The sequence below is a fragment of the Ornithodoros turicata genome, chromosome 7 (assembly GCF_037126465.1).
Source record: "Ornithodoros turicata isolate Travis chromosome 7, ASM3712646v1, whole genome shotgun sequence".
Taxonomy (NCBI): domain Eukaryota; kingdom Metazoa; phylum Arthropoda; class Arachnida; order Ixodida; family Argasidae; genus Ornithodoros; species Ornithodoros turicata.
In genome coordinates, this window is record NC_088207.1 from 53,893,422 (window position 1) to 53,917,349 (window position 23,928).

At 45.6% G+C, this 23,928-nt stretch overlaps 1 protein-coding gene across 1 annotated transcript; it reads left to right on the plus strand.

Moving 5' to 3' along the window:
• The first annotated feature begins 386 nt into the window (after positions 1–386).
• LOC135400117 (venom metalloproteinase BumaMPs1-like) lies at positions 387–23,928 on the plus strand. The gene is made up of 14 exons (XM_064631848.1): positions 387–539; positions 3,400–3,575; positions 5,329–5,418; positions 5,508–5,634; positions 6,679–6,738; positions 7,611–7,732; positions 10,751–10,828; positions 10,930–11,079; positions 15,357–15,414; positions 19,737–19,845; positions 20,273–20,440; positions 20,836–20,998; positions 21,223–21,345; positions 23,555–23,928. Exons 1-14 carry the CDS (start codon positions 482–484, stop codon positions 23,768–23,770), a joined length of 1,698 nt encoding a protein of 565 aa, XP_064487918.1. The 5' UTR covers positions 387–481; the 3' UTR covers positions 23,771–23,928.

The window sequence follows — 23,928 nt, forward strand, 5'->3', positions numbered from 1 at the left end:
TTCAACATTTGTAAGTTCATCACCGGAAGTGCCACGTCAGTTCTCGTGATGTCCACCTCGCGGGAGAACATCAAGTTTTCTTCATGATCAACTTATATAGCTTTAGCATGTGGTCTGTCAGAAATTCTTCATTGCATTCCCCATAATTAAAGCATCAATACACGTGATTTTGTACGATTGTTCATCGACATTTCCGGTGGAAATAAAGCAAGGGGAATGACGTGTTGTGTTAAAGGATGCCAGCGTTTACCCTTAGCGATCCGTAGAACCTTGCAGCAAAGCGCTGTACATGAAAAATTGTATTGTTCCAAGGCGATTAATCCTGCTTGTGAGAACGGCATTCTACGTCCATTCTCTTCAGATACGTTCCTTGAAAAGCAGTGAAAGTGTTGGCGCTGACATTTAAAAACAGATGCAAAGCACACGTAGCCCTTGTTGCATGAAATCTGTCGTTTGTTAGTCGCAGTCTACCTGCAGGAAGATGTGGCACGACGAAAGGAGCTGGCTAGTCGTGGTCTTCATTCACTCTGCGTTATCCTGTGAGTCGCGCACTTATTTTACGTGATGTGGAAATCGTAGATGATTGTTGGTGTCGTTAGTGATTCAATACAAATTTTAATGCCTCACCTCTGTGGGTATAGCGCTGTACGAGTTGCCGAACGGCTAGCGCTTGAGTGGTGGTGGTGGTGGTGACACTGCTTGTCGTAGTCACGACCTACTAGGTTATAACGACCATGTCATAGGCACCCTTTCCAAGCGCCGCATTTTGAAGCTAGCGGTGGCGCTACTCATCGGCCCGGTTATTGCTTCATCAACTTGTACAATACACTCTAAATCTTTTCACACCCCTAAAGGTGTAAAATGGGTGTAAAATGGCTGTACATAGCAGTAATACACCCTTTGTGCACCCCAAAAATCTGTTTCAGAGCTCTTGAGGGTGTAAGAATGGTGTATTACCCCCTTTTCTGGAAAATCTCGGTGAGGGTGTGATACAGGGTGTATTCTAGGGTGTGTTCGAACCTTGAACATACATTTACTTTGTTCACTGAAAGGAGATCGAATACTGGAGACATGACATGGGCACATTATAAAGGAGTGCATACATAACAACAACGACAATTATATTTTGACGATGAAGTTGGCAGGTTTTCCACATTACATAAAATTACTTACGAAACGCTAGAAGGACGCACGACATGACGAAATAATAAACACATGTCACGATTAACAGCCAGGCGTGTGATTAATTCAGGCACACTAAGGAGAGTTTGGCATAAGTTAAGAAATAACATAGGCAATCAGAGAGCGCGTCACATGAATTGACATAAGTAAGGCACCTAGAGCCCTGCACGGGCCGACTTTTCTGGGCCCGACCCGGCCCGGGCGCATAAAAAAATGGCCCGGCCCGACCCGGGCCCGGACCTTCATATTTTTATGCGGCCCGGCCCGGCCCGGTGACCCAGTGACTAGAGCCCGGCCCGGCCCGGCGTCTAAGCAAACAGAGCCCGGCCCGGCCCGGCCCGGTGACCCGGCGAGTAGATCCCGGCCTAGTATTTCCAGCCGCGACGTACGCGTTTCTGGCGATTATCAAACAAATTTATAAGTAAATTTATAAGGAGAGAAGACAAACATACAAGTGATGGCGGTTTAACACCGTAACCACACGAGACCAAATTAAATCCAGAACGCACGCGGGCATGGGCGTTATCGTTACACTGTAAAGATTTGCGGAGGTAGAGCATGATGTCGACAAACTGCTTCTCCCAGTCCCTACCCCTCTCACCAAGCTTTGCCAAAGTGATTGTGAAATATGTGAGGAGTGAGGAGTAATGTAAAGTGGCTTAGAGAATGTTCTAGAGGGTCGAATCATATGCATAATGCAGTATCCTTTGCTTGTCTTTGCAAAATATGCACAGGAATGACGCAAGCGCATGATGATATGAACTAATGCATCTCCATTCTGTCGAATTAGCTGCGTGGCCCGGCCGGGCCTGACTCTCGGGAACATATTTGTCGGCCCGGGCCCGGCCCGGCCCGCGGTGGTGGCGTATTTTAGCGGCCTGGGCTCGGCCCGGCCCGGAGCACATAGCCAATAACAAGCCCGGCCCGGCCCGCGGGCCGGGTCGGGCCCGGGCCCGTGCAAGGCTCTGCACACTACAGATGCGCATGACATGGATTGATAACGCGCCTGCCATCCGGGAGTTTGTGCACGTTCAGCACGTCAGGTGAAACGCTCTTCCAATTTTCCAAAACAGCGGATTCCTGACTGGTAGTTACCACATGGACATGCAAGTGGCAATCGTATTCAACGGTGGTTAAACACAAGGCAATGAAAAGAATCTGAGAATTTACAACATACATTTCCGGCAAGTCATTTTCAGGAATTTCTTTTACAATTACACAACTTGCTGAAACTGCAAAGCCATCAATCGTGACACTTCTGACAGACATCACAACGTCAACAACTATACGATTGTCAGAAACAGTTTATGTGACATTCTGGTACCTGTTCAAGTGAAACTTCTCTTGTTCTGTTCAGTTTCAGTTCAGTTTTCAGTAAAAAAAACAGAACAGAAAAACAATTCAGAGCATATAAGGAGCCATGCTATTATTTCCTTAACATAACGTTCTTATACACATATTTGATCGCATTAGAGTTCACCCATTACCTATAGACATGCTGCATGAGCAGAGCAACTTTTACTGAATACTTTAGGTGCAATAAAACTTTTTATATAGATATGTTCATTTGGTGATTATCAAAATCACATACAAATACACTCCATTCCTAGATGATCCTAGGCATATACCCAGAAAGTGTTGTCAGCTCGATGCGAATAAAGTAGTTTTTTCGCATTAAGCTGACAACATTTTCTGCGTATTTTCTTATTCCGCGTTGAGAATTACACCCTTCCACATGATTACACCCTAACATGCTGACGGTGTTAAACTACACCTTAAAAAGTGCGTGCCCTGCACATCTGGGTTTACACCCTTTCAGGTGTAAAAAGGTTTAGAGTGTACTTTGTACTTCAGCTGACCTTAGTACTTTTGCACAGGCGGTGGATATCCCAAGAAAGATGTTTCAATGTAAAGTTCGTTATCATCTACGCGTTTTCATAAGAGCTGTTGCTGTCGTCTGCTACGGTAGTCGTACGTCCGCTTCTGCGCGCTCAAAATTCAAATTTCCATTGTCCAATCATGATGCAGAACTCGCGGGCCGATGAGTAGCGCCCCTAGCGGATCGTGGAAGTTTCCCATTATGACATGGTCTTTATAATCTAGTAGGTCATGGTTGAAGTCCGCCACGCTCAGTCCGGCAACGAGCGCTTGAGTAGATCTGCATCACCTTAAAGAAAAAATGGTCTATGAGGCTAAAGTTTCAACATCATATTTTAGTGCCTCTTCAAGAAACCGTCGTCTACCCCGAGTTCGTTGAAAGCAGAAGCGTAGATGGCGAGAAAATGCTGAAAATAACGGACGACCTCGTTCTCACACTGGAACACAAACCTGCCTTTGAGGAGCAGTTCAGCGTGACCACTTTCAACGAGGATGGGACAGAAATCAACTACAGAGTGAGTGTCTTCCCTTCTACTGCTTTTCATGTCTGGATTGAACGCGTGTACTAATCGCATGCTTATTAGCTTGTACGTATGCCTCTGTAATAATGCCTGACACACATTCGCTGTTCTCTGCTACATGTGCACAGAGTTTGAATACCACTTCCGTTCCGTCATTGCTTCACATAGCAAAGGTTGCTTCAGAACCAGAAGCGGCACTGGTGTCGTAATGTCTGCTTTTGCGCTTACGCTGTTCACCTTCATAAGGACTGTGACCGGTACACGTGTGAACGCCGGGTGCTTCGACGCCAACTTGAACTCCTTGACCATAGACGTCCAAAGTACTTGGCCCATGGAGCTCCCTTGCGCATCAGTGCCAGGCTCTTCGCTCCCTTTCTGCTTTCATGCAAGCCAGTAGACATACTCCTCGAAGAGCTCTAAACAGAACTCCGACTTGTCGTCGCTTCACTCTCACCATAATTCATCCTCTCATATTAACCACAGTGAAGTGGGGGTAGGGTCCTGTGGCTACCACGGGGAAACATTCCATGCTATCATCACTTCTTCATTTATTGTTGTTGTTCTTGTTCATAAGCGTCACATTTTTTTACTGATTCGCAGTTGTTTTTGTTTCGTAATTTATTTTGTTTGTTTTCCTTTTCTTTTGCCCTCTTGTGCTTTCCCCCTTACTGTGACTGCATATTCCCTTCACCTTCCGCATAATGTGGATCCTTACATTTCATGACTTGTTCGGATGTTGTAGTCACGTATGATATTCAGATTGTTTCCGGGAGCTCCCACCTCTAGCTATGCTACGGGGCCCCCACTGTATACTGTGTATGGCATGACTAATAATAAAATTGAAAATTTAAAAAAAAAATTAATTAATTATTCACAGATCGTAAGAGGAAAAGAATTGGGAACCGAAAAGGGTTTCGAACCGAAAGGTTTTTCGTTCCGTTTTTCGTTTGGGTTCACATTAAACGGTTCGCTTCCGGTTCAGCTCCGGAGTAAAAACATAAGGGTTTCAAACCGGGTCGAACCGGTTCAGTTTCACATGGTGTGAGGAGAATAATTGATTGCAGCGAAATAAAATCCCCTTTATTCTTTCCAACAGCGAGGGAAATAAAAAGAGAGAGGTTACAAGGTCCAACCATGTGACAAAAAGGCAAAAATAAGGAGGCCACCTTGCGATCTGACACATTGTTTTGATGTGTGCGGGTTCTGGAGTTTCCTACACACCGGTGGATACCATATATTGTGTACTTGAGGTCCTGCGTTATGCACAGTTTCAGGGCCAAATAGTTATATTTTTCAATTTAACCGAAGACATATTTTCGGTTTCCCTCCATAGCATAGGAGCATAGTTTTTTTTTTTTTTTTTTTCAGTTGTCGTTCTGTTTCGGTTCGCCCAAAAATAATGCTTTTTTTTTTTCGGTTTTCGGTTCAAGAGTTCAGTTCGCTCCGGAACCCTGGTACTGAAACCGAAACTAAAAACTGAGCTCTTTCAAACCCTCGTAAATTATTGAGGCACCCGCAACGCGCATGTGTTACTCAACTACTGCAGATGCACCAGCAAGCCAAAGTATTCTGTACAATCATACGCTGACGTCGATGTATATATTGAATCAGAAGTGCCACGTGCAGTAGCTGTTCAAGCTTGTTTCTATGTACTTGTTAGTCTGTAACAATAAACGTCACCTACCTGTAACTTATTTTCCCCGTTCATCTTCACTCATTTATCTGTTGTTGTTGTTGTTGTTTTAAGGAACGAGGAGACGACTACAACGGTGAATTTTTCGTAGATCGGGCACGACAAGCATCTGTGAGAGTATCACAGGATAACGGACTGGAAGTCGTGAGTAAGCCTATAGGTCGAGCCTCAGGATTACGATAACAGTTATAAATTTTTGTAAATTAATATGCTCCCGCCTTCGAACGGTCTAGCACGGCATCATAGGCGAGGCTGTTCGCATCGAGCCCATATTGGGGATGGAAAGGTCGGATAGAGGTCAAGTGGCGCATCTGCTGACTCATGAACAGTTAACAGACATGCCACATCGCCATAACTACGGTAAGTTCTTGCACGTCTTGGGTGTGCGTGTGTGTGGGTGGGTGGGTGGGTGGGGGGTAGTTCATCGTTTCTTGTCACACTGTATAGAAATTTTATGTGGGCATTTTAATATGAGATATACGACATTCATACATATTGATTGACGGATTGGTTGGTTATGAAAAATGCATGGAGACATGTAACGAAATCTACGTCCTTTCGTTTTGGCGAACAAGCATAATTTTCAATCAGACTTCCTGCCGAATTCTTGAACCCCTTCTGGTCTGCGGAAAGTCAGATGTAAATGAGTGAGCATTTTGGTACTGCTCAAATGCTTTAATGTAATGTCTCGTGTTAACAAGTTAAGAACAATCATCGAGTTAACTCAGTGCAATTACCTTGCAACTGTCACGACCCAAATAGGCTGCGTAAACCGTTTCATGAGTCGGTATGAATTGTAGTGTCCGAGCTTGGTCGGTTCAAAGATGATAATGATGCCCGATCGCGCATAATTATGTGATTGGGAGAATGACAACGATGCTTGTTCCTCAAACAAGTAAAGCTCTTGTAATAGTATCATAAAAAAAGTGGTACTGACACGGTGCAACGCTTAAATTTAAGTTCATTTATTTTCAATTATTTTCTTTTAAGCAGAAGTGCGCTACTTCTGCTTAAAAATGAATGTGTAATGAAATTATAATGTAGCCTATGGGATATCGACAGCTTCCATAGTACGCTGAAAAAATCGCTAGAAAGCAAGCGAGCTGGTGAAGATGATGCATAATGTAAAACCCCGAGACTAGGGAACACGAAAGGACAGACACATCACGAAGTCCCAAACACAGCTCTGAGCTGTGTTTGAGTCTTCGTGTTGTGTCTGTCCTTTCGTGTTCCCTAGTCTCGAGGTTTTACATTATGCATTACATAGTGCTTTTTTTTTTTTTAAGAAGGCAGTTGGTCTACATTATACCGTTGCATCCATTTACCACACGTTTTCTTATGCCCGTCCCTTGCCATTTCCTTTACTATGTAATGTATTCATAAATAGATTTTGCAAATTTCTAGCTGACTTGTCTTTGCTGAAGGCGAGCATTGACGAACCAAGTATCTCCGCCACAGATATCGGTGAGTTTTCTCCTTATTCTTCAGATTCGTCCTTCTTCTTTGAAATTTGAAATTTATTTAATTCTCAGTTTAGTGGACTGAGGATCTCTGGAGCAAAAGGTATCGGCCTAACGCGGGTCCATAGCCCGTTATGTTTGTGTTCTTTCTGCTGTATTTCGACATTGGTTAGATAACCTTATTGTTTTCCATCGCGTCCTTTCCATAATCCACTAAGATTTTGCTCTTCAGTAAAATCACTAAGTTGTTACCAAATTCGAGACCAAACTGAATGTGCAACTGGTTGCACAAAGACAGCATATGATCCAAATGTGACTGAATAACTGAAGCGAAACTGGGAATATCGCAAAGGACCTCGGCGTTCATGCTTCATCCGAACAAAGGAAAAGCAGATACGACGTAGGAGGTTGTTATACGCAAGTTTTGAAGCTCTCTTAAGACATTTCTGCATGCAACAACAAGGATGCAACAACAACAATAAGTGAATGAATAGTGATGATGATATGGACAACCATCAAACTATTATTTAAATCTAGTAAATTCGAAATTGTCAGTTGAAACTATCTTAGTTAACTACACCTGAGCAAAATGACAAATAAAAGCTTCAGAGCGAGGACCGAAGACATACATTGTCCTGTAAGGGGGGATACATTTAATGGCTGAAAAAAATAAAAAGAAAGGGGACGGTTAGCCACACACGTGGCTTGCTATTCCCAAAAATTAAAGAAAGGAAAAATAGAACCAGAGCCGATCGCAGTGAGTTGCTGAACTGGATTTTTTCCATCGACCGAGTAATTTTTTCAGAGTTTTTATTCATCGGTTCTCAAGAATTATTAGGAATAACGCAGCTGTTTATGTCTTTTTTTTTTCTGTAGAGAAAACAAGTAACGACATAATCAGCCCAGAAATTCATCTAGTCATCGACTCAATACTCTTTAGAGCTTTTCATAACAGCTCGACGAAATTATTTCAGTATTTTGGGGTCGTGCTCAACGCGGTAAGTATTTTCCATAAATAAATCACTGTCTCTTATACCATTGTAACACGGGCTAATTTAGTGTCATTTTCGTGAAGACCACTCGTCCTAAGGGGGCGTTCACACGGGTCGATTTTCAGCACCAACTCAGACCAACTCGAAGCAACGTCTTTGGACCAACTTCAAGACGGTACCGTCTCCACGTTCACACGTACCAACTCGTTAGCTCCGCTCACAACCAACCTTACGGCGATCGGGGTGTGTGGGTTCAAGTCCAACCGCTGGTGACTTTTTTTTAACTGTCATTAATCAAAACGAAGTCATTTTATTTCGCCAGAAGGTCACCAGTATCTCAAAAAATGCCTGTTGATATGTTTATATGGCGCTAGCAACAAAAAAAAAATTATCATGTATCCCTGTAGGATTTGAACCCATGCCGGGCAGTACGACAGGAAAGAAATCGCTTGACGCCCTCCAAGGGCACGTGGCAATGCTCCTCGCGTTGATTGGTTAGACCACCACCAACTCTGCGACGTTATCGCTCGGCGACCGATTCCCACCAACTCGAGTTGGTCATGGTCGGTGATGTTGGCCGACTGCCAACAACTCCAAAGTTGGTCCGAGTTGGTGCAGAAAGTTGGCCCGTGCGAACGCCCGCTAAGCGAATGTCACTTTCGTTATACATGCTCGCTATACACGGCTTAGGTACGGTGTCACTAAAACATGACGATAGATGAGACGGCAATGACGATAGATGACATGGAACGGTGGCAAGATTTCTAGGTGTGCGCCACAATTCTGTCAGAAGAATGTCTTTCCTTTCTTTTTCTCTTTTTTTTTTTTTTCATTTAGAAACACTTTCCGCAAATATTCTTTCAATGTGAAACAAATTGATGCGCCTCAATATGTGCCACAACAAATACGGCCGCGGCCAGATCGGCAGCCTGCGAAGTTTTCACAGGCTGTTAACAAGAGTAATTAAATTAGCTTTCTGCACCATGTTACACTGTACCTAAATCAAATAAGCGCGCTGTTGGTAGACACAGTGTGACTGACAGTGTGTGTAGAGTGACTGACTGAGTGTCTTTTTCAGTCAGTGTTTTTCTTAAGTGATCTGGAGTAACCCGCTCTCGTAATTAGTGCCTATTTCTTCTTCTTCTGTGTTTTTCTTTTTTTTTTCTCTCTCTTTTCTTACCAACTCAACCCAACTCAAGCGCGCTGTTGAAAACACTCGTTTATCGTGATTCACGGGGCCTTTCGCGTTGCCTCTATATTTTTAACTGTACTCAGGGCCAGTGCTAGGGGCGTGCGGGGCATAAGGCAAAGTCACATTGCGGGGTCTGTTTCACACGATGAAGTGCATACTTGATATTTTTTTTTTTTTAAATCGCGGGGCCTATGCAAGCACCCCACGCCCCCTATCGCCGGCCCTGGAGGTGACGCACTCGTTCTGTCGAAGTGAAGTGAAGTGAGTTTGGGAACTCACTGAATGCTTAGGAAACTTTCTGCGGAGCGTCACTGAAAGATGCCGTGTCGCTCTTTCAAAAGCGACACTAAATCAGTCCGTGTAACAGGGGTATTAGTCACTTACTACAGTTGGGAACCGTAAAGAACTGCGTGACACACGTCAGCTTACGTACTTTAGTTGGACATGATATGCGAGGTGTGGTAAAGTCAAACCGGGACTTTCTGTATCCTGAGTATACAAATGGCTCGCCCTACTTCTTTTTCGTCATTTTCACACGCGATAGGCCTCCGCGTTCACCATGTGGTGGTCCAAAGCTTATGCAAAACAGAAGACACGTACTGGACAGCGAATTGTCATTAAGTTTCTCGTGAAGGAAGGCGTAAAGTCATCTGAAATCCACAGAAGACTTCAGGCTCAGTATACACTTAGCCGCAGCAAAGTGTTTTGAGTGGTGCAAACGGTTCCGAGACGGTCGTACATCAGTGCAGGACGATTCCGGCCCCCGGCTCAGAGCCCAGTGTCGGAGTTCCTGAGAACATCCATCTTGTGGAGCGCATGATCCTCAAGGACCGACGGATAACAGTTCTAGAACTGGCACTAAAGACGGACCTTTCTGTGGGAACGTTGAACACAATAATTCGTGAGCACCTCCAGTTTCGGAAAGTCAGTGCCCATTGTGTCCCGAGGCAGCTCTCCGTGTTTGACCGGCAGAGAAGACTGGAAATCCCCCAAGAGCTAAGGTGCCGTTTCGACACTGAAGGACAGCCGTTCCTTGATCGGATCATCACGTACGATGAAACGTGGGTGCACCATTTCACTCCTTAGTCTAAACGCGCATCAAAACAGTGGAAGCATCCGGGCTCACCAGCTCCCAAGAAGTTCCGAGGCACCCTGTCTGCGGGTAAGGTCATGGCCACGGTTGTCTGGGACAAGGCTGGCGTTGTTCATGTTGATTTTCTGCCCAGTGGTCAATAGTCACCGTCAATAGTGGATATTACTGCCAGGTTCTCAGGGATGTGCATAAGGCGCTGAAGCAAAAGCGGCCGTGCCTCGTCACCAAAGGAGTCCTCCTGCTATATACAGGACAATGGACTCCCGCATACCATTCGGGACCTCTCCGCATTCCGCATCTCACGACACACACCTTATAGGAACTTGGCTGGGAGTTGCTGCCACATCCCCCTTAGAGTCCAGACCTAGCCCCCAGCGATTTCTATCTTTTCGGGCCACTGAAGGCGTTCCTTGGGGGCGGCCACTTCAGCTGCGACGACGAGGTCAAGAATGCGGTCCGGTCATGGCTGCTACGCGCCGATAAGGATTTCTACGCTGCTGGTATCCAAGCGCTCGTGAAACGCTGGGACAAGTGCATTAGTGTAGGTAGAGATTACGTTGAAAAATAAAACTAATTTGTCGCCTATAAGTTCATTTTACTTTTGCGAAAAATGAAAGTCCCGGTTTGACTTGAACACCCCTCGTAGTAAGCAAATGAACAAATTCCAGGTCCTCTTTCTCCGTTTTTTTTTTTTTCTTTTTTTCTTTTTGAACTCAACTGAACTCAACTCAAATTCCAGGTCAACCTGAGGCTCGGCACCATCACGCCACTTAAAGCGGAAGCGAAGATCACGGGATTCACTATCCATCCAAACGCAGTAAGTTGTTATGCATTATGTGTGATGTATACGAAGAACGGAAGTACTGTCTGTGACGCCGTTCGAGCGTTGCACTAATCCTAACCTCCTCATACTTTCAGTCTATGGAACCTTACTTCGACATCAGATTTTATGACAACAAATATTACATCTATGACATCGGAACGCTGGAGAGATTAAACAACTACTACAGTATATTCAGGAAAGGTACTTACTATAGTGCCGACATCCTTTTCCTAATCACTGGGCAAGTAACAACTTTGAGCCTTGTCTACCATTTCAGTAGAAGTGCTTCCGAATTCTCTTTACCCGCTTCTAGCTATGTAACAGCGAAAGAAAAAAAAAAGATTTTGCAAGTAACAGCAACTTACAGGAAGGCCGTTGATTTTTAACGGATGCAGATATCTTGTTAAAACATTTCAGCGTTTGTTTTCAGGTGGATTACACGTGCAGGTGGATGTTTTGTTGAACAGAATGTGTAGCATTTAACGATGACTAATTACCGAAAATGCGTTAATGGTGATGATGATGATGATTTGAATTTTTCGGGCGCTTAGGCAACGAAGACCATAGTGCGCCAAAAAAGTAAAAATGCACGAATAGGTTTCTAATTAAAATTTTTCGTCAAATGTGGGTCAGTAGAATTGTAGGCAGTCATTATTCAAAGCGACCCATCGTGACTAAGCAGCACAAGGACGCCGACAAAGAACGGAGACAGGACGACTGCTACAGGACGACTAGCAGTTGTCCTGTCTCCGTTCTTTGTCCGCGTCCTTGTGCTGCTTAGTCACGATGAATGTACAGTACAACAACTACCCCACCTCCACAAACTCCTTCCAAAACACCCTACTTCTTAACGTACTGGCCTCGGTGGCTCAGTCGGTAGCGTGTTCGCCTTCTGATCCCGAGATCGCGGGTTCGAACCTGGCCGAGGTCGCCAGCAACTTGGTGGCAGAGTACAAGTTGCTTAGTCACGCCGTCTTCCGCGAGGGACGTTAAATACGGGGTGCCGTGTGATGAGCTTTCATCGCACGTTAAAGAACCCTCAGGTGGGCAAAAGCAATCCACAGACTGACCGCTGTGGCGTCGCTCATGATCTCAGTTGTCTCGCGACGTAAACACCCAATTATTATTATTATTATCTTAACGTACTGATACGACAACGTGTCTTGAGCTTCAACTTTCAAAATAAAACTGTACCCCGGCTGTGTAAACGGAGGAAAGAAGAGCGGTAAAAAATACAACTCACTCGCAAACGTTTATTCCAAAATAAGACAACTGAAAAATATTGAGGAGTGAAGTGAGAGTGGCTGGATAGACAGACTGACACAATTCATTTATTCTTTCGCGGGTCCTTATACCTAAAAAGGAACGAGCATGAAGGTTGGGACTAAACCTTCACTCTGCATAATAGTTTATTCTTGCGGGCCTTTTCTCCTTAAATCTATCAGCAGCTGTAGCCTCCATATTGCTGCTTGGTCATGCAGTCGGGTTCGTTTAATGCAAACCCACATACACAACCCAACCCAACCGAACCCTAACCCTTGAACCTTAACCTTAACCTTCTCCTAGCCTAAACTTACCCTAACCTTGACCTAACCTTAACCTAACCTCTCCTAATCTAACCTGACTTAATCTAATCTAACCTAACCTAACCTAAGAGGAGAGCACTACGGTGCATGTAGTTCTAATAGATTGAGAAGTGTGGCAAATACAAAAATCGGAGCCATTAACGCGCTCATTAGAAATGACTCGTCCAAGCAATCTGATGGCGGTGGAAGTTGTAATGCAGATAGGGAAGACCATTTCGCGTTCTTGATTACCTTGAGGCGAAAAAGCAATTGGCAGATTAGAGCAGCAGAAACAAAAATGCTTGTTGATGGTTTCACTAATTGCGGCAAGACAAATTTATAAAAGTATAAGCAAACGGTGGCGTGTTTGTTTAATTTTTATTTTCCTTCTCGTCAAAAGAACAATGATTTCGTCTGCAAATGGTACTCCTACATAAGTTAAAAAATCGTTAATCGTAAATCGTTAATCGTAAAATCGTTAACCGTAAAAATCGTACGATTTTTTAACTTATGCAGCTCGTCGGTACGGTTTCTTAACTTATCTACATGAATAGTTGGAATAAAAAGGGCAAGAATATGTCGAAGGCGTGAGTTCTCGTATAGTACTCATCACATGCAGGTCTTCTTGATGAACTCTCAATGCTCTCCTTCACGCAACAATCGCTGGGTGCCGCGTCTGTCAATTCGAATCGAAACTTGGGTTGCAAGACAGGCATTGCTGTAGTGAAATTATTCCGGAATCACTCCGTCTGCATTGCAAATAGGAATAGAATGGTGGGAATGGTTTAAGAACGGAAAAGGGTTCTTTAACGTGCGCCTGAAGACACACGGTATTGATCGGCGGAATGGAATGGCATCAACATTTATCAGACATTATTATTTCATTTATCTTGGCAGCCTCATATTAACTTGGTTAGGAGTAACATCACGGCTGGCCTATTATGCTTTAACTCAGGTGAAGCACTTCGTCTCTGTTAACACTGCTCTTATGGTCTACTTTGCTTTCATTCATCCTCACATTACATATGCTCTGGAGGTTTACGGCCTCACTTATCCTAGAAACCTTCAACCTCGCTCAGAAGAGGGCCCTTAGAACTATTCTCAATCTGGAACCCCGTCAGTCAATTTCACATGAATTCCGGCTCTTGGGGATGCGTTCAGTATATAACCTTTTAAACTACAAGGTCGCTTTAATGATGCACAACTTGTTTTATGTCCCTACCAGTAGATATCAACTGGGCATGCGGGTCTCTGAAACACCTTACTCACTTCGACACGATGTAACCAGACTTCGGTACCCCACCTCACGAACTAACTATGTGTACTTCTCGTTGATAACTTTTGGATGTCAGATCTGGAATAAGTTACCAGAAAGCTTCCGTCATACCAACAATTACAGCGAGTTTAAACGGAAGACTAGAAGTCATTTTCTTTAAGCTTGTTGCTTTATTTGTTTTTGCAGTGTCGCAGGTTAAACTGCTTGGTGCTCCTCACTCTATACCTACGCATATAACACTTCTTGTATTTGTAGTTTGGACAGTTATACAGGGCTCGCCCTCACAGTCCTGTTCTGTTCTATGCATGTAGTAGAAAACGATGAAGATCAATAAAAACAGTCGAAGGGGCTGTGGAATTAGTGTTTCCACGAAAAGGGCAGGTGTTTTTCGAAGAAAACCACAAGCTCCTACATGGACCTCGATTAGTCTTATTCTGTTTGACATACCAGGGATGCACGGTCCAAATCACCAGTGATGGCCAGTAGTTAACTACATGTAGTTAAACTGCTAGTTAAACTACCTGATTTTTCTTGCATTTACCAACTACTTGCAGAAATGTAGTGGCAATTGTCACTACATTTCTGCGAGTAGTTGATAACTACTTTTAAACTACAATCAGGAAGTTTAACTAGTAGTTAACTACTAGTTAACTACTAGTTAAACTGCTATTTCGAGTAGTTAACTACAGTAGTTAGGTTACTGCAGGCGCAAACTACTTCAAATTTTGCCGCAAGCTTTACGGCACGATTGTGCTTTCAACTTTTACCTTGAGCTACTTGTTTGATGAGAACGGAGGTGCAGAGCAATTGTGCCGTGCATGTGTACTAAATCTTCACTTTTTTTTCACTGCTTGCGATTCATATTTAGGTGTCCGAGAACACAATAGAATGGGATTGGTGTTGATGGACAACGTTAAGTAGTTATAGCTGTAGTTAAAATACATTGCAGTAGTTAAAGAAGTAGTTCTAACTGCCTTCCCTGAAAAGTAGTTGAACTACTAGTTAAACTACTTCATCGCGAAGTAGTTAGTAGTTATAGTTAAACTACTGTAGAAGTAGTTAGTGGCCATCACTGCTAATCACACACGTGTATTTGCTTTCAAGATCTAGCTCTGACGACCTTTGCAGCTCCATCTCTATATATCAGTCTCAGTACTCTCAATATCAGTCGGTAGTGGTAACCTCGATCAAAATTTTGAAAAAGGAATATCACTGCAGCAGAGTCGCCATATAACAAAGATTGTTTTTCTTCTTTTCTGCAGTTGGTAAAAGGGCAATTTGACTGCTACATAACCCAGAGAAGCTGTAGGTAATGCGATAACCGTAGCTCTGAATTATGTAAGCTCTCAGCTCATTTCAGTGTTGTCGCCCAGTACCGCAAGAGGTACACGGGCCTTGCGGCACTTGCTAAAAGTGGGGGGGGGGGGGGGAGCGCCGCCTCCCTAGTTTTTGGTCAGGGGGCGGCTGCCCTCCTGCCCCCACCTTCCGACGCCCATGGCGCCCAACAAACTAGCCGAGCGTTGTTCTCTATTTATGCCTTCTCATTGCGCTGAACCCCACTATAGTCAACAACTTAAGGTTGTCAACTTTTTATTATCTCTTCGAATTCGATGTCTATCGTGGGAATTAAAAGTCTATTTTTCGTATATTAATTGGCTTTTGTCCCTATTTGCGCAGGGAGGACATCGGTTTCCTTAATGACACGGAGGGACTGCAACTTTTCAACAAAGGGCCTAAAGGTAAGACTACCACGTACAGCCATTTACAGTACCTTTACCACACCATACTTTTCCCAGCGCAGACAGCGCTACTTGAGCATGCCGTCATGTCGGCATAAGAACTGGCAAGTAGCACAGGGACATCACAACACCTTTTTTTATGAGATCAGTCACTCGGTTTGGTCAGCTCAGCAGGTTGAATGTGTGTGTATTGTCATCAAGTAAGAGAACTACCTGTTGAGGTAGTCTCTTTTACACAAACTATATCTTACATACCAGATAAAAACGCTCCAAAGGGCAATTGCTGTTTGTACGTGCCATACCCTGCGAACAACCCTGAAACTCCGGAAGAGTCGCTACGGGGGAGCAGTACGGTCCTAGTGGGCTTAGTAGAACTTGATATGCCACTCACCTTGATCATGATCAAAGAGCCGAGTCGGTGTAAGCTAGCGGCGACAGCACTCCTCAGACCCAAATAATGAGTGCTCACGGATGATATGTGCACGCAGCCCGTCTCTCACTGCCTGAAAAATAGCCATGCTCCCAACATCTGGGCCACCGAAGGACAGCCTGCACAAGTGAATCCAAATTTGGAAGTTAAATTTCCGAAATCAGCAATGCTAGTTGCTTCCGCTCTGCGCGTGAGACCGGCAACGGCTCCAGGTACCTTACGGTGACCCAGTCAACTGCTTGGGAGTCCAAATATTTGCGCCGCCCTACTCCACAGTAAAAGTTGAATATGGCATCGCAAAAAACAATGTTCTGCTGTCTCAGACATGCAACAAGACGGACAACCGTCCGTGCGACATATCCGAAAACGGTGCAAACGTTCACGCAGTGGGAGGACACCATGGGCGAGCTTCCACTGGAGACTAGAGCGCCGTGCACCAAGCCAGCCAGCAGTGATACGCCGCCAGGCGAATTTCGTTCACACTGCTGGCCTTGCGGAACCCGGTCGCATTTCCCTGTAGGCGGCGTAGAAATCACGGACGCTCCACAAGGAAATGTCTTCATCTGGGCATTCGACACGCAAGCGCCGCACGACAGCAACACAAGCACAAACATAAGCAGTGAGTACTTCCGCACTGGGGCGAAGCTCGGGACTTTCTAGGAACCACCTGGCGGCGTATCCTAGGAAATACTGCACTAATGCGCAGGCCGGGTGCTCTGACGCACGGAGCGCGTCAAAGAGAATACGCGATTGAAGCGCCAAGCACTTTTCGGGCACAGCCGGTACTCCCAAGCCACCCAGATCACGGCTTTTGTGAGTTGAGACCTAGAGACCCATTCAACGGATCCGCCCTACAGAAAGCGGAACACGTGTCGCGAGATAGCAGCTTGTAAAAAGAGCGACACTTTTGGACCTATTCAAAAACTGTACCGTAGTCTTCGAACGCTTTCAACACTGGCTCTAGGGAACTCTCGCGCGGAAGTATGACGGAGACATCATCAGCGTACGCAAACACAGGCAGTGGTCACCTATTAGGTAGCCTTAGGATAACTGAGAGAGAACACAGCCTCCCGAGGAGAGGGTTGATGGCAAGGGCATACAAGGCCGGGGGGAGAGGGCATCCTTGTCGGACACCACACGCAACGTCAAACGGAGACGATAGACCACCAGCTACGGAAACGACACTTTTTGCGCCTTTGTAGAGCACCTCAAAAAGGCGCACCCAACCATCGGCGAAACCATATGCCCTCAGTGTTGAAAATAGGTACATGTGGCGCACACGATCGAATGCCTTCGACTGATCGAAGGAAGCCACCACTGCTGCTGTGCGTGAACACGTTATCCAATGAATGACATCACGTAGAGCTCTCCGGTGGAGGTCTGACGATCTGCCAGGGACCGAACACGCCTGGTACGGGTGTAGCACCTTTTCTAAGTGCGGCGAAATACGAAAAAGAACTGCCTTGGCTAAGATTTTGTTGTCGCATTCCAATAGAGTGATAGGCCGGCATGCATCCGGATCTTGTTTTCTGGACGGGTCCTTGCACAAGAGGTCAACAACTCCACTCTGCATGCTAGAACATAGCATTCCTCGAGACAAGCATAGATTAAATACCCGAGTCAAGGAGTTACCAATTACCCGCCAGAAACGTTTGTAGAATGTAGACATAGGACGATGATGTGTGTTAACCCAGGTGAACTCATATGCATTACCCTGCACGTGGGACCAAGTATCAATTAAACCAATCGAGTTCACCAGGCGCTCCAGCTCTCTGTTCGCCTGTTGGCCGTGCAGGCGGTCTGTCGTACAGTTAAAGTCGCCCGCAAAAATTGAGTTGAAAGCGAAAGAAAAATTCTTTCCCGGAACAGCACCGCAGGCGGCACTGCCCCGTCGACCTTGTATCGCCAACTGTAGGATGGGACAAGCATTAGCTTGCCCACATCACGCTTCGAAAATAAAGCGCCACCTACTGCATACTGCATACCTGTGGCGTATATTGTTAGTTCGGCATCGGTCGTACCAGTCAAAGACACGTTGCTGTGTATTGGCATCGAGGCGGGAACCTTCATAGTCGAGTAGAACGAGAAAAACGTTTATTACGCTCCTCTGCGATACATTACGCTGCATTATATTATTACGGGTGAGGCGCATGGAGAGCGCGGTGGCGCAACCAGGAGCGTCGATGACGATGAGACCGCCACAAGGTAAACTGTTTCACAGTTCCCATGTTCTGGAGGATGCCAAGGTTACTGACGTAAGGAGATGAAAGCGTACCAAATCAGTCAATCTAAAAGTTTTGCAGTCGAGACTAAATAAGTTAGGATTAGTTCTGTAGAAAGCGTCTCAGACGCAACGTACACAAGGTATTAGCATTTCATAAAATATTTCCGTCGCCCACGAACGGGTATTACGGACCAGAACATTCAAGCCATTCATGATCTTCTGGAGGGCGACCGACGTTTGAAGGTTTTTCGGAAATTTGCTCTAAGGTAGGCATAAGCTATAGAAGCGCTAAATACATAATCACAAGAAACCTAGGACTCGGTAAAGTGTCTACACGATGGGTCCCACGTCTTTTGACTGCAAGAACAGAAGTTGTCAAGTCAGCACGTGTGTGAGCAACTACCAGCGCGGTGTGCACAAGAAAGAGACGCATGTTTAAAATGCATCGTCACCTGTGATGAAACTTGGGTACGCCACTCCACGCCTGAGTCGAAACAAGCAAGCATGGACTGGAGAAAGAAAGATGAAGCAGGCCCCTGTCAAAGCCAAGACTCGGCTGTCAGCTGGCAAGGTCCTTGCAACTGTTTTTTGGGACCAGCGCGGCATTTTGCACATTGATTTCTTGAACGATCGTCGCACCATCAACTTTGCATATTACTGTGAATTTTTTTTTTTGTGAAGTTAAACTTGCTTGTCGTAGCAAAAGGCGTGTTCAACCAACACATAAACTGAATCACCTCCATGACAACTCCAGGCCCCACACTGCAGCCGTCATATGTACCAAATTAAGGGAAATGGGCTGGACAGCTCTGGAACACCCTCCCAATAGCCCTGACTTATCGCCTTCTGACTTTCATCTCTTTTGACCTGCTTCACCTGTCTGACTTTCACCTCTCAAAGAAGCTCTGGAAGGACAACGGTTCGATGACGACGACACAGTGGAGGAGTTTGTGCGCAATTGGCTGCTGACACGTTTTATGAAGATAGGATAAAAACGTTACCCACCATCTGGAGAAAAAAATGCATTTCTACATTAGGAGATTATGTAGAAAAATATTGCACACTTAGTTTATATCTTACTACAAATAAAGAAATATATAATGAAAGTCTCTTTTACATTTGATCCCTCTCGTACATTCCGGATGAAGACCTGGGGCATGCTTTCAAACTCTCCTATGGACAGTGTCCTCGACAGAATAGTTCGCTATCCTTCCAGCACTGGAGCATACTGTCGGATCAGGACACGAAACGTGGGTCATTTTTACTGTCAGCAAGGCATCAATATATTGTCATCATCACGCCCCAGCATGAGAAGTGATAACAAGGCGTGCCAGACGTAAAGTGCACAACGTATCAGAGTTTCATAAAATCGCGCTGCTCCATCCATTGTGCCTTGGTGTAGTGGGCCGCACCCCATGTGAAGTTTACCGTGAAATATGGGACAGAATGCTTTTATCACCCAACCCATCGAACGACAAGACGTTCGAGGTGTCGTCGCCCTATTGGACCAGCGCGTACGCCATGCTCTAAACGGTTGAGCAAGTTCGCAATGCACGAGTTTGCATTCAACTATTACACTTTTAGTGTCACCCACCTTCCCCGAAACAGCGCATTCACGTTCCTCATTGGCTGCGCGAATTCATTCAAACTCTTCCAACGACTTTCCAGGACTCGCATACATCGGCGGTGCCTGTGGAGACAAGAGAGTTGGAGTCTGCGAAGACAGAGCAGGGTCGTTCGATGTGGTTCGGACATTATCCCACGAAATGGGACACAGGTAACCACACTCCTCTGTACAATGCTTTTCTTCCTAGGTATGCCAATGATCGTGGCGGTGGAGGCGGCTGCGGAAGAGGACACGTGGTTAGGTGAACCACTAGGAAAGGCCGAGATAGTCACTTCTCTGACGTCATCGCTTGTTCGCAGTTCTTGGGGGTCCGCAGTGCCGCTTGTGCTGGCTAGTGTGTTCGGGAGCTCGTATAATGCAAATTATTGTACCCCAAGAGCTAATTACTTCTGCCTCAATACTCACTGCGTGCTGTACGGCGCATACATGATGTAATAACAAATATCAAGATGTCGCAACCCCGCTATATCTCCCTGTAGTTGCTGGTCAACACATCTTCTACTCCTTTCCCCCCAGCCATTGTTCTCCCTTGTGATGTGTTCATCCTGAAGTATTTGCTCTTATACCTTCCCTTTAGCCTAGGATGCACACACGATGGAGCTGACTCTGACAAGAATATTACTGGCCACCCCGACGCGACATCCTGCGACTGGGATTCCGGTTTTCTTATGAGCTACGTTCAAGAAAACCTCAACCAGTATAAATTCTCCAACTGCTGCGCGAACCAGATGCTTTATGTATCGAGGTAAGTAGTTCCACTGCTAATGTTAATATGTCACAAATGCAGGTGAGCTGGTGAGGGGGCTCTGTGCTTAAGAGCCCTAGTGGGGACACAGGCTCAGGCAGGCTTTTGCAGTATATGTATAGTTCCATTGCCAACCTTTCACGGTGTTCTCAGTTTAAATTCCGTACCAACGGACATAAAAGGTGGCTACAAGAGGGCTGTCCGTCAGATTAGTGGCCAGCAGCAGTCGCCTTACGTCGGTATAAATGCGCTGAACGGACAAAGATTGATTCGCAGATAAGCTGTAATCACTGCACTATGCGTTCCGTCTTTGCTAGCAAGCTCGAAGTATAGACACGACACTTGTTTTGCATTCGTTCAGCAACTCTTTAAGCTGTGATTGTGTTCCTTCACAGACTCGACCAATACAAATGCCTCAAAGACAGGAACAACAACAACACTCACTCAACATCATCAACATCAACAACGCTCCCACCTCCCGAAATGCTTCCAGGAAGTAACACCAGCCTTGACGAGCAATGCCGCCAGGGAGTCTCGCATGAATACGAATATGACACGGTAAATATCAGTACATACACAAAGAAGTGCAATAGATAGTGCACAATTGTTCATATTATACGAACGTTTTTTCACGAATGTTTCCAAGGAGAAGGCCTATCACCGTGAATGTGATATTTACCTATTGAAATTGGTGGCTTTCCGTCGCGGGGCTCATGGTCATGATCGATCTAAGGGTTATTTACGGTGCTGAAATCTCTGTTCTCAATATTTTTTTTTTACAGTACGAATCCCTAAACGGTTGCTTGCTGTGGTGCGTCAAGCCGGCATCTCAGGATGGGAGTGACCCTTCCTATCAACAAATTCGCTCTCTAGATGGTACGCCGTGCAAAACAAACACATCTATGGTAAGCATATCATTAGCGTGTCGCCTTAGCTCCTGACGTCAACCGCCAACATTCTACAAAGAGCGCATTCCTAAAAATCCACCCTGACTTCGCTGAGCCAACACCACCTGGATACAGAAAGCCTGCGCGCTCGTCGACGTGACGTAACAACGAGCAGTCAGCCAATCAGGATCGTGTTTTCAATGGCTGTAGCCAATCACGACCGCGCTTCTAGGGGTCGTGACCATGCAGAAGAACCACCGTCGTCTGCGAGTTGTGATTGAACGTCCACATGTACTAAATGGGAAAACTTGGAAATAAAGAGCAGAACGGTCTCAGTCTTTCTCAAAACTCATTTTCTGGAAAGCGTCTCGCACTTTTTGTCTAAATATTTAGGTCTGCAGGTTCCAGGTGAGCTGCAATCATAATTTCCGGGTTCTTCAGTTCGCGGAACAGTGAATCGCAGTAGCGGATGAATTCTGACTTTTAATTGAAAGAGAGAGAGGAGGCAATGCTCAGGCTATCTCCAACTAGGTGGTGTTGGCACTCAGACCTTTGCGACTTACGTGATATGTGTCAGAAAAGTGACTGAAGCGAGACTGTGCCTACTTTAATAATAATAATTATTATTATTATATACGCTCTTGAAGTTGGTACGCACTGATAAAAAACAATGTGTTCCGAAGTGCCCCCCCGCCGCCCCCCCCCCCCCAAAAAAAAAGAAAATATGCGACATAATGTCAGTTATATCTCGCTGCAACAACAACGTTTTTTGTATGTTCTGTGTTAGCGCCGCGAAGAGTCTGCGGCTAAAGCACTGCACGGGCCCGGGCTTACCCGAAAGCCTGCGACCCGCGGGTTGGGCCGGGCCTGGCTTTGCGTTTTTCATGCGGGCTTGGGCCGGGTACGGGCTTGACAACGCCGGTCATGGTCGGGCATGTACGCGAATACATTTCACGAGACTGGACAGCTGAATCTTCGTGTCACTTTTTTCCCCATTGGGTATGGGATATCATGGTATTCTCACCTCTATCATTTTTTTTATATGTGATCATGCTTATTTCGTGTAATTGGTCTGGATTTCACAAGTGCACTCGCACACATTTGGGGACGATTGGTGCGGCGGGCACGCTGAGAGTCCGGCACGAGGGTCAGTTAGGTTAGGTGTTGTGACATATTTCGTTCGCGTGAGAGTCGAGAAAGGGGAAGTAACACCGGTGCATGCGCAAGAGAGCGGAGATGAGTCTCTCTTGAACCGCAAGGTACATACATATCGCCCTCGCGCCGCTGAGCGTTGCCTTCCCAAGCAATCAAGCAAGCAAACACACAGAGAGGCTTGCCGGCAGAGAAACACAGCCGATCCGTTCGAGTGTACCTCTTCATTCTCCATCAATTAGCAGCGTCCTTTTCCTCGCTGCGCTAATCTAAATGCTGCGTAAATCTAAATACGCCTCCGGGCCTCGAGAACATACAGAGCAGAGCAGAGGCAATATTCAGAACCAATTAGTAAATTCGGTTGAACTGTTCGTTGTCTGAACGAAAAATCAAGCCATCAATCGATATACGTACATGGCTGAACCCCATCTCATCATCATCAACATCTAATTTTGTTGTTGTTGTATGTGGCTGACATAAGGTCCCACCACTCAAGAGGTTGAATGTACAGTACTGTTGGAGACGCGGGAATTAAGGGAGTTGCCTCAGGACAGAAGTCGCCGATATTTCGAACACAGACTGTTCTTCTTCTGGGCACCGTCCTCATCATTGGCATGGTATCTAAAGGGTTAGGTGTGACGTGTTTAAAGGTTCATGCGAATTGTGGGTCAACAGCCCGGAGGGAACAAAGGGTCCGTACGGGCTTCTACGGCCGGAGTGAATGGGCGCTTTGTTAGAGTGTGGAGGGGATTATGTGAACGAAGTGATCTAGGCTAAAGACCGGTCACAGAAAAATGGGAGGTTCACCCCGTCTTTGTTCTTGTTTCTGCCCATCTATACTGGGGACGCGGTTAGCTAAAATCGTCTGTCAGTACTTCGCCGGCCCGTATTACCCCTGTTGCGCTTCAAAGTGTCGGGCGAATATTGTATTTGAAGGTGGACCATGTGCTGCACGTGTTTATTACTCGAAAGAAATAGTCTTGCGACACCTGGAGATTTGAGACGAGATCAACCACGCAGTGCAGATTTTAGACAACTGTTTCCGTCCCAGTACATGCCTTGCTTGCGTTTTCAGGTGTGCATAGGAGGACAATGCGTCGAACGACAGAATTATACGTACAACCCGGATGTGATACCACCATTCCGATCAACAACAACAGCGCGACCGACGACAACTATTGAGACAACTACTACAACCACCACAACGACAACTACAAAGAAGGGCTTTGTCGACAAAGCTAAAGAATGGCTTAAGAGAACGTTTGGAAAAGGTGGCGATAGCAACCATTGACGCCAGATCAGAAGAAATTCTCTCTCAACCCATGGTACTGGTGGAATAGGTTTCAGAAGAGGGCAAAGGCTAAGCAGTACCACATAACTTGAGTCAAAGAGCGTTTGCGTTGTTCACAAGAAATGGAAATATATATTGTACGTCAATTACGCATGCAG

What these genes read in the sequence shown, in the direction of transcription:
- LOC135400117 (XM_064631848.1), top strand. Translation starts at nt 482, where the DNA reads ATGTGGCACGACGAAAGGAGCTGGCTAGTCGTGGTCTTCATTCACTCT. An exon ending in GGACAGAAATCAACTACAGA is followed by an intron (nt 3,576 to 5,328) that starts GTGAGTGTCTTC and finishes TGTTGTTTTAAG; the next exon opens with GAACGAGGAGACGACTACAA. An exon ending in TCACTATCCATCCAAACGCA is followed by an intron (nt 10,829 to 10,929) that starts GTAAGTTGTTAT and finishes TCATACTTTCAG; the next exon opens with TCTATGGAACCTTACTTCGA.